The sequence below is a fragment of the Astatotilapia calliptera genome, chromosome 15, assembly GCF_964374335.1.
Source record: "Astatotilapia calliptera chromosome 15, fAstCal68.1, whole genome shotgun sequence".
NCBI lineage: Eukaryota > Metazoa > Chordata > Actinopteri > Cichliformes > Cichlidae > Astatotilapia > Astatotilapia calliptera.
The window spans coordinates 537,501-554,618 of record NC_137436.1 but is presented as its reverse complement, the minus strand read 5'-3'; the positions used below and the strand labels follow the sequence as shown (position 1 = coordinate 554,618).

Here is a 17,118-nt window from a genome sequence, read left to right as displayed (position 1 = left end):
GTTATTTTTCCACTGCGAGAGTTTAAACAGCTTCACATCTGTTTACTTAAATTCGGCTTTTGGGCCGGGCGTCTAAAACGGTTTGAAGCTCACCACAGCTCGATGCCTTTCTCATCTCTCACTGTGGTAATGTTAGTGGGCAGTTCTGTAACCTTCAGCCTGCTGCACCTCGGCTCGTGTTGCAGAGAAGATGAGACCCGACTCCGCACAGTGTGGCGGCGCGGGTGGGGGACGAGGAGTCCTTTCAGATTTCACAGCTGATAGAAGGAGTGAACAAGCGTGGAGAGAAAAGCCCGAGTGTGGCGTGTACCTCACTGCGTCAGGACTGCAACACACACAGCGCAGTCACGACACAGCGGCCGCATCCGTTCAGCTCCAGTCGCCCGTGCGGTCGAATCCTACACGAGGCAGAGGTCTCCATGTGAGCCCCCTTTATCGCTATGTTTGATGACAAACGCTTTCCTGTGACTGTGGTTTAAAACAGCAGCCAGGACAGGTACGAGATTTGACCGGAAAGGATTTGTCAAATGAGCTCTCGGCGCGGGTCTGCATCCAACCCCCGGCGATGAGGATCACATTATCAGAGGCTCTGATAGGATGTGACCTTTACCCCTGGAAGCTTTCCACCTTTCTGTGGTTTAGTTTTAACGCCTCAAAGGTCTCCCTGCAACAACAACTCAAAATCTCACAAGCAGTTACTGAAATATACTTTATTGTTCCAGAAAAAGACAAGAAGGCATGACAGAAAACACAAGAAACAGGATTAACTGAGACGCTTTTATGTAACGCTAATATTCAATTTCCTGCCCTACAAATCAAAACAACAGCTGCCCGGCGAGGACGCTTTCCACTGTTTGTTCATCCGCCGCCGTCCGTTAATGAACGCTCCCCTCGTAATGGGTTTCTATGTGATTGCAACATAAACATGATTAACTGGAACCGTGATGCAGGCGTCTCATTCCATCCCAGGCAAACGGTTATTTCACGGATACCCAGATATGCCGATTTTTCTCCGCTGCGCGCACGGATCATTGGAGTGGAATTAAAAATGCCTCGGCAGGTTGGCTCTTGTTCCACGTCAAAGTGAATCAGTGCTGCTTGTTGTGAAAGAGTCTGAGCGGTGCGACCGGGACCCGTGTTTACAGAAAAAGGGGGAGACTCGGAAATGCGCAACTTTAAATAAAAGGCGCCCATATGAGGACACTGTACGTTTAAAGAATCTTAATTTGAACTCAAAACACAAGGCTGGCTTCACCCTAGATAGCGTTCCCTAATTCCTTACATCCTCTCGTACGTCTCCTTATCTTTAAAAAACAGAAGAAATGGAGCAGCGGCGGCCTCTGTGTGCTCCAGATAAAACAAGCCGACCAGCACCGCCTCCGATACTGCAGAACACCATCACATTAATATTCGCGTCCCAGAGTGCTGTTTTGATAAATAAAGTCCGTTTCAGTCCGCTCCCGGCCGGTACAGGTCCTTCACCATATACGGTCCCTCCAGCTCGTAGCCCATCTTCCTGTAGTAGTTCCTTGTTCCTACACCTGCAGGATGAATCACAGCGTTCTCAGTGTCACAGGACCCAAACATTCACATCACCGGCTCCTGATAATCTCTCAGTCTGACACACGCAGTGACATTATTGGCTCGTCACAGATAAATCTGTGTTGTTCACGAGGCCTCAGCACACCGGGCGGGCCCCCTGTTTGATTTGGCAAAGTCTCATCCCGGGATCAAACCAGGGATCCTTCTGTTGTTAGGTGAATGTGTAAACCAGCACTTAAAAAAATAAGTAGTCAGTTATTACAGTGTACAATTCAGTCTCGGCCACATCTTCAAAAACACTTCTCCTCTGCTCCTTCAGATTAAAAGCATCAAATTTCTGGTGAAGGGTAAAGATTTTTCCTCCTTTCACTGTGGTCTCCGTGGTTACAGTTACTAAAGATTGTCTACTTTTACAAACTAAAGTGTTTGTTTTTTCTGTGTCAGAACAGTTCACATCGTCTGCATCGACTCACCTGATATAACAGCCAGTTTGCAGGAGCCGTGCTCATCCCTGGCGATTCTTTCAGCCTCCTCCATCAGCATCATGCCAAACCCCTGCACACGCAACACAAATACAATAGGTTTGAAAACATTCAGAGCTTCTGAGGTTCGGCCGGTGTGGAGAAAAACTCGGAGAGGCTCGGAGCGAAACCGTCACGGGCATATCTGTTGTTGTGTGTGCATGTGTGTGAAAGTGTAAGCCACCTGATGCTGGAACTTGCTCGGGTCTCGGCTGCTCACAGGGACCACGCTGCCATACACGTGCAGCTCACGGACAATGGACACGCCTCCTTTGAGCTCCGGGCGGAAGGACTGTGGAGAGCAGCGGCGCAGCCGCAACAGACCGATCAGGATGTCCTGCTCAGGGTCTTCATAGGAGAGAAAGGTCTCCCAGCCGCTGTTGGCCACATAGTCTCTCCGTATCAGCTCCACCTGCACACAGACATCTGTGTTAGGGAGCATCAGGAAACCACAACGTCTCCTCGGCCCGTCTCACGCTGCGAGTGAGGGCGTCGGTTACCTGGTAAGGTCGGACTTTGTGGTGGATCTCTTGGATGCCTACTTCCCGGGTTCTGACGTCACGACACTGCAGGCGCACAAACCCACACACACACACACACACACACACACACACACACACACACACATGCACACACACACACACACACACACACACACACACACACACACACACACACACACACACACACACACAGAGACGAATTAGAAAGTCCAATCACCTCACAGCTGTTACAGCTCATCAGTATAATGCTCCTGCACATGCAGCTTATATATAAAATAGGGGTGGGGGAAAAATCGATACTGTGTAGTATCGTGATATTTTGTATCGATACAGGGACAGCAGAAATCGATATTTTGTTACAAAAAGGTTTTTGTGCTCTGACTTCAGAGCATGTTGATCCTTTTTCTGAGCAACAATCCTGACGCTGTCCAAATGTGTTTAACTGTTTTTGGCAGCAATAAACATGACAGTTTACTTATTTTAATTTAAGACATGTTTTATTTTAATTACGTTTAAAACTTTTTTATTTATGTAAAATCATATTTTGTTTTAATTTACTTTCAAATTCTTCAGTTGCTGAATGGGCTGCATAGTTTTCATAAATAGCTATAATTGTACCAGATGGTTGCATTCAGTTAAGCTGGACTAGACTGTAATACAAACCGTTCAGTTTGTCAACGATAAAACTGAAATGAGAGAAAGACTGAGTGCGAGACTTTGATATTAGATAAAATGAATATTGATAAAGTTTACCTTTATGGACAGAATCTGAATATCGCAAAATATTTTTAAAAATTGCAATAATATCGTATCGTGCGTTAAGTATTGTGATAACAGCGTATCGTGGGATGTTTGGTGATTCCCACCTCTAATATAAAACAGACTTTTATCATCTCAGATTTCTCACAAGTTAAATGTGGCTCCACGTCTGGACCTGCAGTCTAACTGCACACAGTCACAAAACGATAGACAGGAAGTGTGACTGTGGGCTGCGGTGTTACCTGCTCCTATGCAGATCTAAGCCACGGCTCAAGCCACAGGTGAAACGTTTTCAGAAAGACGCAACACGTCAGCGAGCTGTTGCTGGAGGTGTTACCGTGTTAGACGGTCGTAAGTCACTGATGACAGTATGGAGCCCCATTAGGGATCTGGGGGTGTGGGGGGGCTCGACTGTTTATCTGTGTAAATGGTGATCAGCTGGTTAGCCGAGGCGTGTCCCTGCTGTAATGTGAGGAGCTCTGTCGGCGTGTGCAACACGAATTCAGACCACAGCAATGCCTAAGATCAAACTGGAGCCTCGTTGGCACCGGTCCCTCCTCTGCTCTCAGCAGCTGTCTAAGCACAGATAAAGGGCACTTGCTGTTACCACGGTAACCGCTGTGTCTCCAAATGAACCAGGCCTGAAATCTTACGGATTCGAACTTTAAAGCTTTCTGTTTCAAGGATGGCCAGCTGTGTCTTAAAGGGGACCATTTCTGCTCATTTCCAGCCTCAAAGTTTTATCCTTGGATTCTAGAGGAGCTCAGCGTTGCAGCGGCGAACACGACGCATCCCCGGGTCGAGGCCAGGAGGAGACTCGAGTCCAGTATCAGGAAGCACTGGCTCCAAGCCCGGGTAAAGGGGAGCTATCATCTTTCCTAAAATCAAATGTGCACGTCCATCTGCTACGGTGACCTCTCGGGAATAAGTACCTCAGCTGTAGAGTCGCTGCGCGTGACTCCCAGCTCAAACTAATTCGTATTCATCCCGTCTGACACGAGTCGTTTGAGCTCCACCTCCTCACTCGAAGGCCACATTCATTCAGCTGTTCTGCCCTCGAGTGCTCACGGCGGTTTAAAGCCTGAACTACAGACTTCATCACAGCATTAGTTGTGTTTAAAACAGGGAAAGAGTTGAGGTAAACAAAGAGGAGCAGCTTTCTGCAAACCGGCTGGAAAAGTTTGCAGCGTCAACAAGAGAAGGAGGTCATGTTTGAATAATTTGGCATCACAACATCAGCATAACAGCGCAGAGCTGCGTGTGAGATCGACGCAGCGTGATTCTGGTTCGTAGCCGTGTGTGGAGCTCAGCCAGACAGGCGTGAGGGTAGTTGGTGTTTTTGGGAAGAGCAACGCAGAGCTCTTTCTGTGGTGGCGTTTCAGCTCGGCTCTCGCTGTCTGATAACGGCTGCTTTTTAAATCCAGTCTCTTTAAATGACGCTCTGCAGCTGCTGACTCTCGCATGTGCAGCCCAGCCTGGTGTTTTCAGCTTGGCTGGGCTCGTACCCACGTTCTAATCTACTTTCCAGCATAAATTCAATAAATGCTGGAGGAGGTCGGCTGGGCGGGAGGGTACGCAATTCTGTGCTCCAGCAGTCCTCAGCTACACCTGTGTGGCGTTTTAATCTGTCATCTTACCCACAACAGCTACAGCGGGAAAATTATTCTCACAGTCAGCATTTGCACGTTGGCACTTGTCGCCACTCGAGTTCAACTGTTCTCCCCTTTTGTCGGATCAAATCCCAGCTGGAAAACACCGTTAGCTTCCTCCCTTAAAATAAGCTGACGCACAGCATGTCAGGCCATATAGTCTCACCTCAGTGCCCATGTCCTTCATCCTGGCCAGTGCCAGCTCTCTCAGGTTGCCGTGCTCCACACCAGAGCTCACCAGCGGCATGGGGATGTCCCTGATGGGCGGATGATACAAGAAATGACTGAACAGCAGAGGCGCTCCACATCTTTGGTACAGTACTGCACTCGTGGTTTTCTGCACTAACAGAATTTCTTTTTTATACAGAAGCAGCTCTGCTGTCATGCTTCACGCTCACATTCACACCTGAGGGAAATTTAGAGTCACCAGTTAACCTGACCCCGCCCAAACAAAAACACTTTGGGGTTCCTGTAGGAACCGTTCATCTCAGCTTCATCTCCACATTTTTATTCTTGCATTCCATTCCTGTAGCTTTGCATAAGTCACACCTCAAATTAATTCCTATTAGACGTATAAAACATCTGCAGATTCTACTGTAATAATCGTCGCTGTGGTGGCTGTAAAAAGACAAATGAGTTTTTTATATTACATTTGGATTGTACTCAGTTATGGCCCAAAAAAGACATTTTGCACACACGAGGATATTTAATATATTTAAGGAATAAAATAAAATAATATAATAAAATACAATCCACTGAATATTTTGCAGTATTTTGATGTTTTTAGCACAAAGTTACCTGAAAAACTGGCCACCGTTCTTCTTCCCGGTGTGTGTGTGTGTGTGTGTGTGTGTGTGTCAGTGCTGGGTGAGCCCCATATGTGAGTCACTTCCTCCACAAACCGCTGCCTCTGTGCATTTTTATTACATTCATTCAAACACATCGACCTGTTGGAAGCTGTACATGCATATTTATGAGTTTAGCATCTTTGTTCTATGAAATAACCTCAAACAGTTACTGACTGCATCTTTGAGGCTTTCTCCTGATAACAGAGTTTGTTAAACTTCATCACCCTACAGATGCAGCTCTGAAGCATGACCTGGCTTTAGCCATGTGCTGGAATTATTGAGAATCGTGCACGCAGCTCACGTACCATCAAGCGTATCCACTCACCTTTGCACTCGGTACACTCGGGTCCAGGGCGGCACCAGCGCCAGAATCCGAGCCACGAGATCCACCAGAGCGCTGGGCGTGTAGCTCTTGTACCGGCCGGTCTTCCACAGCTCGTACAGACCCGTGCCTCGGATGACCAGGGTGGGGTACAGTTTCAGTCCATCTGGCCTGAAAGCTGGATTTTCAAAAAACTCCTGGAACAAGCAGATTCATGTTGCACTTTAAACTCACCGCTTAACAGAGAACAATTCACATTTGCATCAAAGTTTTATTTCTGGAATGAAGCAGAGAGTTTGTTTGAGCTTCTTGAAACTGATGAAACGGGGTCAGAGAGAAAAGGAGGAGCTGACTTCATTTATGTGACTTTTCCACACGGGTCAAGAAAAACGGGCCTCTGCAGAGGCAACGAGATCGGCTAGAAGCAGCATCCACTGACACTCAGTTATTCAGTGGGAGGAAAGAAATGTCTGGGTCTGCGCAGTAAGAGGAGTCAGTGTGATTTCCAGTCATGCTCCTCCCCTCTGCGCACGCTATCATGATCAGGACCGTGAAAATCTGGAGTGGAGGCGCATTCTCCAAAATAGGCCGCATTATCGGTATCTCATAATCTCCCCCTCTCTCGTCACAGCTCATAATCACACGAGGACATGTCCCACACGGCCCTGCAGTGCAGCTGAAGGGAGGGAGGTGAGGGAGGAGGGGGAGCCGATCCGACAAATAACAACGCTTCGATACCAAAAGAAGGAGACCTGGGACTGGGGGCGGCGAGTATGCACCTGCTACTGGTTTGGACTGTAAATTCACAGCTTCTGTTGGTTGGTAGAGAAGAACCTCGTTAGGATGCCTCCCTGAGAACAGGAGCATCTGTACACAGGAGATAAGTGAGGGAGGAGCTCAGGCTGGGAGGAAGTTGTAATCGAATTTCTTTATCAGAACGAGTGTGAAGTGCAAAGTTCTCCTGTTGCTGCCCTTTGCAGATTTAAACTGGTCTGGGATGCTGCAGACAGCAGCGGGCCCATTATAATAGGCAGCAGCCACAGATAACAGGAAGCATGACTGATTTGCGTTTGCATTCATCTCGACCAAAGACAATGAGGAGCCCCCGCCTCCGAATGCTCGCAAACAGAGGACCTCAATCAAACTATTATTAGCAGCTGTCTGTAAACATCATCAAGGACCACTCTCACCCCAGCAACCAACTGTTTGAACTATTACCGTCAGGCCGACGGTACAGGTCACATAAAACCAGGACAAACAGATTCAGGGATAGCTTCTTTCCCAGAGCTATCACCGTAGTAAATAAGCACAAAAACAATTGAACCTATTCCATACCGTCACTGTCATTATATTATGCTGCTATTCATACTGTCATTATATTAATGCTGCTATCCTGTATATATTGTACATACTATTGTTTGAGTACTTACGATTGTTTTTTTTGTACTTTTTATATTTTACATTTATATTTATTATTGAAACTTGCACCAAGGGAGTGGCACTCCAATTTCGTTGTACTCTGTACAATGACAATAAAGGCTATTCTATTCTAAACCAGTGATATACAGGGTGGGTCATTTATATGGATACCCCGCAATAACATGGGAATGGTTGGTGATATTAAAGTCCTGTTTGTGGCACATTAGTATATGTGAGGGGGCAAACTCCTCCAGATGGGTGGTGACCATGGTGGCCATGTAGAAGTCGGCCATTGTCTTTAGTTTTTTTCAATAGGAAGAGGGTCATGTGACACATCAAACTTATTGGTAATGTCACAAGAACAACAATGGTGTGCTTGGTTTCAACGTAACTTTATTCTGTCATGAGTTATTTACAAGTTTCTCTTTGTTCACAGCCATTGACATGTCGAAGAGGTTAACATGTGAGGAGCGAAATTGTGTTGATATCTGGTGAACGCAGTAACCGGGTCATTGCAGCAGATTTCAATGCAAGACACCCTACGAGACCACCCATCTCCCATGCTACAGTTAGCAAACTGCTTGCTAAGTTTGGTGAAACTGGTTTAGTGTTGGATTTGCCAAAATGTGGACGCAAGAAAACTGTCAGTAATGAAGAAACATCAGTGGCTGTCCTAGCTTCATTCAGCAAGAGCCCACAGCGTAGCACTCGCCGCATGTCACTGGAGAGTGGCATTAGTCCAACATCCCTTCGGCGGATATTAGCTACTCACAAATGGCACCCATACAAACTCCAGCTGCTGCAGCATCTCAACGAGGATGACCCAGATCGGCACAGAATTTGCAGAATGGGCAAAACAAAAACTGGAACAGGACCCTCAGTTCACGCAGAAGATTTTGTTCAGTGATGAGACAAACTTCTATGTGAATGGTGTTAACAAACAAAATCACCGCTATTGGCCTGACACTAACCCACAGTGGATGGATCCCTCCAAGACTGTTGGAACAACAAAAGTGATGGTTTGGTGTGGTATATGGGAACAACGACAGTGGGTCCATTCTTCATCAATGGAAACCTCAAGGCTGCTGGATATTTGAAATTGCTACATGATGATGTGTTTCCCTCTTTATGCGCTGAAGCTGGCACGTTCCCTGAGTTTTTCCAGCAAGATGGTGCACCACCACATTATGGGTGCCAGGTCCGAGCATTCCTAGATGATCAGTTTCCTGGAAAGTGGATTGGTCGTCGTGGGCCAGTTGAATGGTCCCCAAGGTCTCCCGATCTGACCCCTTTAGACTTTTATCTTTGGGGTCATCTAAAGGCAATTGTCTATGATGTGAAGATACGAGATGTGCAGCACCTGAAACTACGGATACTGGATGCCTGTGCTGGCATTTCTCCTGCGGTGTTGCTATCAGTGTGTGAAGAGTGGGAGAAGAGGGTTGCATTGACAATCCAACACAATGGGCTGCACATTGAACACATTTTATAAGTGGTCAGAAACTTGTAAATAACTCATGACAGAATAAAGTTACGTTGAAACCAAGCACACCATTGTTTTTCTTGTGACATTACCAATAAGTTTGATGTGTCACATGGTCCTCTTCCTATTGAAAAACAAAAGTTGTATCCAAGATGGCCGACTTCTACATGGCCACCATGGTCACCGCCCATCTGGAGGAGTTTGCCCCCTCACATATACAGGGGGTGCAGAATTATTAGGCAAATGAGTATTTTGTCCACATCATCCTCTTCATGCATGTTGTCTCACTCCAAGCTGTATAGGCTCGAAAGCCTACTACCAATTAAGCATATTAGGTGATGTGCATCTCTGTAATGAGAAGGGGTGTGGTCTAATGACATCAACACCCTATATCAGGTGTGCATAATTATTAGGCAACGTCCTTTCCTTTGGCAAAATGGGTCAAAAGAAGGACTTGACAGGCCCAGAAAAGTCAAAAATAGTGAGATATCTTGCAGAGGGATGCAGCAGTCTCAAAATTGCAAAGCTTCTGAAGCGTGATCATCGAACAATCAAGCGTTTCATTCAAAATAGTCAACAGGGTCGCAAGAAGCGTGTGGAAAAACCAAGGCGCAAAATAACTGCCCATGAACTGAGAAAAGTCAAGCGTGCAGCTGCCAAGATGCCACTTGCCACCAGTTTGGCCATATTTCAGAGCTGCAACATCACTGGAGTGCCCAAAAGCACAAGGTGTGCAATACTCAGAGACATGGCCAAGGTAAGAAAGGCTGAAAGACGACCACCACTGAACAAGACACACAAGCTGAAACGTCAAGACTGGGCCAAGAAATATCTCAAGACTGATTTTTCTAAGGTTTTATGGACTGATGAAATGAGAGTGAGTCTTGATGGGCCAGATGGATGGGCCCGTGGCTGGATTGGTAAAGGGCAGAGAGCTCCAGTCCGACTCAGACGCCAGCAAGGTGGAGGTGGAGTACTGGTTTGGGCTGGTATCATCAAAGATGAGCTTGTGGGGCCTTTTCGGGTTGAGGATGGAGTCAAGCTCAACTCCCAGTCCTACTGCCAGTTTCTGGAAGACACCTTCTTCAAGCAGTGGTACAGGAAGAAGTCTGCATCCTTCAAGAAAAACATGATTTTCATGCAGGACAATGCTCCATCACACGCGTCCAAGTACTCCACAGCGTGGCTGCAAGAAAGGGTATAAAAGAAGAAAAACTAATGACATGGCCTCCTTGTTCACCTGATCTGAACCCCATTGAGAACCTGTGGTCCATCATCAAATGTGAGATTTACAAGGAGGGAAAACAGTACACCTCTCTGAACAGTGTCTGGGAGGCTGTGGTTGCTGCTGCACGCAATGTTGATGGTGAACAGATCAAAACACTGACAGAATCCATGGATGGCAGGCTTTTGAGTGTCCTTGCAAAGAAAGGTGGCTATATTGGTCGCTGATTTGTTTTTGTTTTGTTTTTGAATGTCAGAAATGTATATTTGTGAATGTGGAGATGTTATATTGGTTTCACTGGTAAAAATAAATAATTGAAATGGGTATATATTTGTTTTTTGTTAAGTTGCCTAATAATTCTGCACAGTAATAGTCACCTGCACACACAGATATCCCCCTAAAATAGCTCAAACTAAAAACAAACTACAAACTACTTCCAAAAACATTCAGCTTTGATATTAATGAGTTTTTTGGGTTCATTGAGAACATGGTTGTTGTTCAATAATAACATTATTCCTCAAAAATACAACTTGCCTAATAATTCTGCACTCCCTGTACTGATGTGCCACAAACAGGACTTTAATATCACCAACCATTCACATGTTATTACGGTGGATGCATACAAACGGCCCACCCTGTAGAGTCAAAGGTGAGGTCGATGGATAAAGCGTGGCCCCAGTTGGCTCGTGCATGACAAAAATGTGAGAGACCAACAAAATCATTCAGAAAACAATTGCTTTAAGTCGTTGGCATAAATCTGGTGCTTCAGTTTATTGAATTACAAGATGTTTTTAAAATCTTACAGAACTGCTAACAGCCACGTTAATATTTCTTTACATGAGTTTAGCAGACAGACAGCCGCTGATCCCCGTCTGTCTGGTCACGTAGTGTCAAGAACCTGAACGAGCTCCCGGTGTTTAAACCCTCGAGGGGGTCGACCGCTTCCTATTTAAACACCTGGGACTGAAGAAGCCTCTTGAACGAGAGCTTTAACAACCTAACAAACTTAAAGAAGCCCACTCATCTTCTTTTCGAGCTCTGCATGATGTACAGTCTGTACTGGTGTTGTGATTGATATGGAAACGTTTGCTCAGCCTTTTTGAAATGTTCTTCTGTTACTGGCACAAAATGTGGTGAAGACATAAAATAAGGACCTGCTATTACAAAGGAAGTACTCCACAGTGTGCTACTCCAGAGGTTATTAAGCAAACTAAAGTGAAACATCTTAATGCAAATCTAGGCACTCCTCTCTTCTCCATTTCCCCCACCTTTTCTGATCATTTCTTCTTCCCGTCCTTCAAACCGGCTGTTCCTGGATGCTCCGTCAGTAAGAGCTTTAGCTCGGATTTTTATGGAAAAGGATCCTGAAAAGCTTAGTTTGGATCCTGGAGTGAAAATTCATATTTTTTACGCTCCACTCACTGGCATGACGGGTGTCATGGAAGATTAGATATGATGAGGAGGAACAAAAGGGAGTCACACACAAGTTGTATAATGTAAGTGTCAGTGTGATAAAAGAGGCAGAGAGGAAGCCGGTGTGACTGCTGGAGGAGACGAGAGGAACGTTACAACTGGAGAGGAGAGAGAAGAAAGAGATCAAGTGAGAGACAACGGAGGAGAAAAGGAGACGCGAGAGAGAAAATACTCTGGGCTGTCTGGGAGAAACACAGACGACAGAGAGGACGAGCGACAGAGGAAATGCTGCAGGGAAGGAAACACAGATACAGCTTCCTGTCACAGTCCCGCCCTCCACGGTACAATGTGAGTCACATTCACGGGCACGACGGCTTCAGTGAACACACATGTACGTGAGGTTTGCTTTGAAAGAAGTCCACAGCTGACGTGCACCAGACTGGAGACGCTCTCACGGCTGCACACCTTCCTTATTCTGCTCAGAGAGAAGTCCTACTCTGCTCTCATGAGTCGCTCCGCTCACAGACACTTGCCATATAATTATGTTTGAAATAAAGTCCTCCCTGTATGAAGGTGAGGATTGTAGCATCTGCCAATGAACTCCTCACACCTTCACAATAAAAGCAGAACTTCTGTGAAGAAAAGTGGGACACATGTCCCCCAGCGAGATATCAGAGACCAAAACATGACTACTTCCAGTTATTGCTGCCAGAGCTGTTCTAGACTAGAATAGACTAGAATAGAATAGAATAGAATAGAATAGAATAAACCTTTATTATCCCACCGTTAAGAAATTTGGGTGTTACACAGCTGTTACAGAAGGGGGAATATAAACTATAGAAGGAAGACACAAAGTAGTCCTATACACACAACTGAAGTTCATATGTACAGAAATATGTACACGTGTGTGTGTGTGTGTGTGTGTGTGTGTGTGTGTGTGTGTGTGTGTTGGGGGAGTGATTCTGGTGAAACGTACAGTGAACAAAGAAGCCGATGAGCAGGACGTCCAGCCGTCTGACAGCTGCTGGTAAGAGTGACCTCCTTCCTGTAAAAGTCTGTTGAACGAGCCGCTCAGTGCTCACACAGGCTCATCAGGGGTGGGAGCTGCTCAGTGACTGGAGGCTACGTCCACACTGGCCCGGATAGATTTGAAAACGCTCCGCGTCCACACTAGTGTTTTCAGTCGTTTTCACAGAGTTGTGCGTCCACATTGAAACGGTCGAAAACGCTCACGTTCCAGTCCTGCGCATGCGTGAAACGCAAGAAGATTCGACCTGCCTCATTTCTGTCTGCTGTTTATTTGCTTTCCTGCTCTTTGAAACGTTGCAGCAAAATGTGGAGGAAAAGCACCAAGTTTTTAAATGGACTCACAATGAGGTGGAGTTGTTGCTGCGAGTAACACAGACTTAATGTGGTGTATGCTGTACAGTGCAGCGAGGAATGCCCAGACCTCTACATCGGAGAGACCAAACAGCCACTTCACAAGCGCATGGCACAACACAGAAGAGCCACCTCCACAGGACAAGACTCAGCATCCATCTGCATCTAAAGGTCAAAGGTCACTCTTTGAGGATGCCAATGTTCACATTTTGGACAGAGAGGACAGATGGTTTGAAAGAGGAGTGAAAGAAGCATCTATGTCCACTGTGAGCGACCATCTTTGAACAGAGGCGGGGCTTACGACACCAACTCTCTGCCATCTATAATCCAGTTTTGAGATCCTTCCCAGACGCCTTAACGCCCACTCACATCCTGGGCCATCTGACCTCAGGAATTCACATGATAAGGTGGGGCCAGGTTTCACAATGAACTCACCCGAAACTCTGGCTGATTGGGACCCACACCCAGTTTCACACCTTGGCTCAGGCGATTAGAGGATCATCAGGGGGTCCTTTTGTCCCTCTGTGGGGGGAAACTCCCACTAGGTTTATATCTGGGACTCTCCACCATTTGACCTTAGAACTGAAGAAGCTTCTCGGACGAGAGGTGAAACGTCTTCAAGCAACTTAAAGAAGTCCAGACGCTTTTCTTTGCAAGCTCCTTTGACTACGATGACCTGGATGACTGAGAACCTTCACAGACAAGTTAGAAGGAAGTTAGCTCGCTAGTTTCCACCTAAACATTTCATACCATGTTCTGACTGAGAGATTTTTGAAACTAATTCAAACGTACAGCTCTGCTACCACTTCCAACATAAATGAAGACAGAAAACTAAACAGCAGTGGCGTTTGCAGGGTTACTGAAGTTGGACTACCTGGTAGAGGTGGGAATCACCATACATCCCACGATACGATATTATTGCAATTTTTTAAATATTTTGCGATATTCAGATTCTGTCCATAAAGGTAAACTTTATCAATATTCATTTTATCTAATATCAAAGTCTCACACTCAGTCTTTCTCTCATTTCAGTTTTATTGTTGACAAACTGAACTGTTTGTATTACAGTCTAGTCCAGCTTAACTGAATGCAACCATCTGGTACAATTATAGCTATTTATGAAAACTATGCAGCCCATTCAGCAACTGAAGAATTTGAAAGTAAATTAAAACAAAATATAATTTTACATTAAATAAAAAAGTTTTAAACGTAATTAAAATAAAACATGTCTTAAATGAAAATAAGTAAACTGTCATGTTTATTGCTGCCAAAAACAGTTAAACACATTTGGACAGTGAAGGGATGTCAGGGTTCTTGCTCAGAAAAAGGATCAACATGCTCTGAAGTCAGAGCACAAAAACCTTTTTGTAACAAAATATCGATTTCTGCTGTCCCTGTATCGATACAAAATATCACGATACTACACAGTATCGATTTTTCCCCCACCCCTACCTGGTATATAATGTTGTGCTACGTGATTGCTAGCAACACAGCTATGTTAGCATAACATTAGCACAGTGAAGCTGGAGGATGAACGCCAACTTTTTTCCCACTGGATAAAAGTTAACGTGAGGGATTCTGGTGGTCAGGGACAAATGCAATCGCATAGCAGGATGCTATACACGGACCAAACTTCAGTCAGGAGAACAACTGAGATTATTCATCCACAATACGAGGTTAGTCATTAATATACTGCAACAACATGGGAATAGAGCAGCTGCCAGAGAATTCAACATTAATGAATCAATGTTAGGGAAGTGGAGGAAGCGCAGTTTTTGGCTTTCCCCATATTTCAACAGTGCTTCATCTCTTTGCTGTAACTGTCGGCATATTTTGCAGACGATAATGGTTGTAGCCGCTGCGATGCTTTCGACCAAAACAGGCGCAGCTTGATGACATCATCAACATGCGCTAGAGCGGTATAGTCAAAATCTCTATCGTTGGCCAAATTTATATCGTTTCTATCGTATATCGTTTATATCGCCCACCCCTACTGCACGTGGCTGGAAAGACAATAAAGCCACTGGACCTGTGAGAACCAAACAAACTGCCCACATCACGCTGTGCTGTTAGCCAAGGCTTCTACAAACTCTGACATTTTAAACTTAAGTATCTGAGATTAAAACATCTTTTTCAAACATGTCTTCACTTTGAGCTGAGTGTGAAAGCAGGTTACAGCTAATCTCAGAGCAACACGGCGGTTTGGGGTCTTTTCATCTCTGTATCAGATTCTCCTTCAAAGCGAGCCACGTATCAGACGCAGCAGCTTAAAAACGAAACACAAACACGGTTTAATTATCAGGTACGAGAGGGGAAATCAATATCACTGCTGGTTCTTACACAGCCACTGTCATATCACCTGCACCGATTAGTCATATCTGCTCTTTTCCTTCATTGCATTTTCATCACCTGATTTCAAAACAAGTGGAATGAGCTCAGAGGGCACGCAGCTTCAAACCGAGTCGTCATTTACGTCCTACAGTTTGGCGCTCTGGGAAGGCAGCCCGTCTGATTCTGCGCATTCAGCCATGTTTCCAATCACAGCAGCAAACTGAGCCCGTCGTTGAGTGGCATCTGACAAGACTTCCATCAACTGTGAGTGACTGTCGCCGTCTTCTCCGGGTCTATTTTGAGACGCTACACGTGGGACATATTTGGTACTATCGCACTGTGAGGTGACGCACGCTGCTGCCATGCAGAAGAGGGAAGGTCTGACTACTTATTCCACAAACAATAAACCTGATGATCGACCAAACATGCTATTTTTAGTCTGGAGCTTTTAATCATTTTGTTTCTCAAGAACATGTCGACACACTTCTGTCCGCTTACAACTTTTCTTATGAAGGAAATCCATAAAAATATCCAACCAGGGATTCGATCCTGGCCAACGCTGAGGTCCAAAATAATCAAGTGACCAGTGACTACTTTTTTGTTTAAAAAAAAAGAAGACGAGGATCACAGAAGTAAAATTTAAAGCATAATGATTCAAAATTATGCAAATTACACAGGAAGTCGCCCCTCCCCCCTCTGCTCCTCAAGCACAAGGGTCACGTGCGGAGTGAAGCGGAAAAAAGTGCGAGAGAAAGAGGCTCGCGCATTCACTTCAAAGAGCCGGCTCTAAGAGGCGGTTCGTTCGCGACCGACACATCACTACGTGGCGGTCTGCAGCTGGACGCTCGTTAGCACGGGCAGAGAGCTCTCACTGCTCGGGCTGGAGCCGAACAAAAAACTCCCTGATAGCGACTGTGTTGAGTCTGTTCCTTCCCATCCCATGCAAGGACACCTGGGTTGGCTGGTAGACTGTTTACTTAGCCTGGCAGGGCGAAGGACACTGTCTCAGCTGAACTATGGACACGCACACACACACACTTACACTGATAAGCACGCACTCATCCCCCCTCCCTTTCCAACGCCTTCGATGCTTGTTTCCTGCGAGGGAACACGGCGGGCTGTGTGCCGCGCTGGAATGGTAGCGCTGTGCAGGGCGGCTGCTGTGTTTGCTTCGGATTACTCCTCACCCCCCACCCACCCCTGTGGCTTGTCATGTCTTCACAAAGTTGTGCTGTGGACATTTATGTGCTTTTTGTGCAGAGGAGTTTTTTTGTTTCCTGTTCTCATGCTGTCCTACTATGGAAGCACAGCATGAGTAGGGGTCTCTTTTTTTCCTCTTGTACTTTCCCACTGTAGTGTACATTTCAATGTTTTTTTCTCTAATGCTACCAATCTCCAACCTGTATCCCCATGTAATGTCTGTGCTATATGTGTAAGGTCGGGGCGGGGGGTCCCATTTCACTGCAGGGCAACCTGCATGTGACGAATAAAGCTTTGATTGATTGATTGACTGATTAAAAGCTGCGTCTTTGAAACGTGTTGTTTGAGCAGGAAGGCACAACTTTTAATTTGAAGTTTGTGTCTCACTTTTTTGAGTTTCACCATCATTTGATGTTTCGTTAGTGAGTGTTTGCAGAGCGGTCGGCACCTTCCATCCAAACCGTGGCGATCTGCTGGTGACCAAAGCGGTCGAGAGGACACTTTTGGTGCAGCACCTTCTTAT

General features: G+C 45.7%; 1 protein-coding gene across 1 annotated transcript in view; it reads right to left on the bottom strand.

The window, feature by feature from the left end:
• Positions 1 to 695: 695 nt before the first annotated feature.
• The window catches only part of elp3 (elongator acetyltransferase complex subunit 3), a 26,918-nt gene continuing 10,495 nt past the window's right edge, over positions 696 to 17,118 (bottom strand). The window contains exons 10-15 of the mRNA XM_026143538.2: positions 6,148 to 6,341; positions 5,141 to 5,231; positions 2,564 to 2,629; positions 2,248 to 2,475; positions 2,016 to 2,097; positions 696 to 1,541 (exon numbers count right to left, since the gene is read on the bottom strand). Coding sequence (XP_025999323.1) covers positions 1,450 to 1,541; positions 2,016 to 2,097; positions 2,248 to 2,475; positions 2,564 to 2,629; positions 5,141 to 5,231; positions 6,148 to 6,341 — 753 coding nt within the window. The 3' untranslated portion in view covers positions 696 to 1,449. The remainder of the gene's footprint in view (positions 1,542 to 2,015; positions 2,098 to 2,247; positions 2,476 to 2,563; positions 2,630 to 5,140; positions 5,232 to 6,147; positions 6,342 to 17,118) is intronic.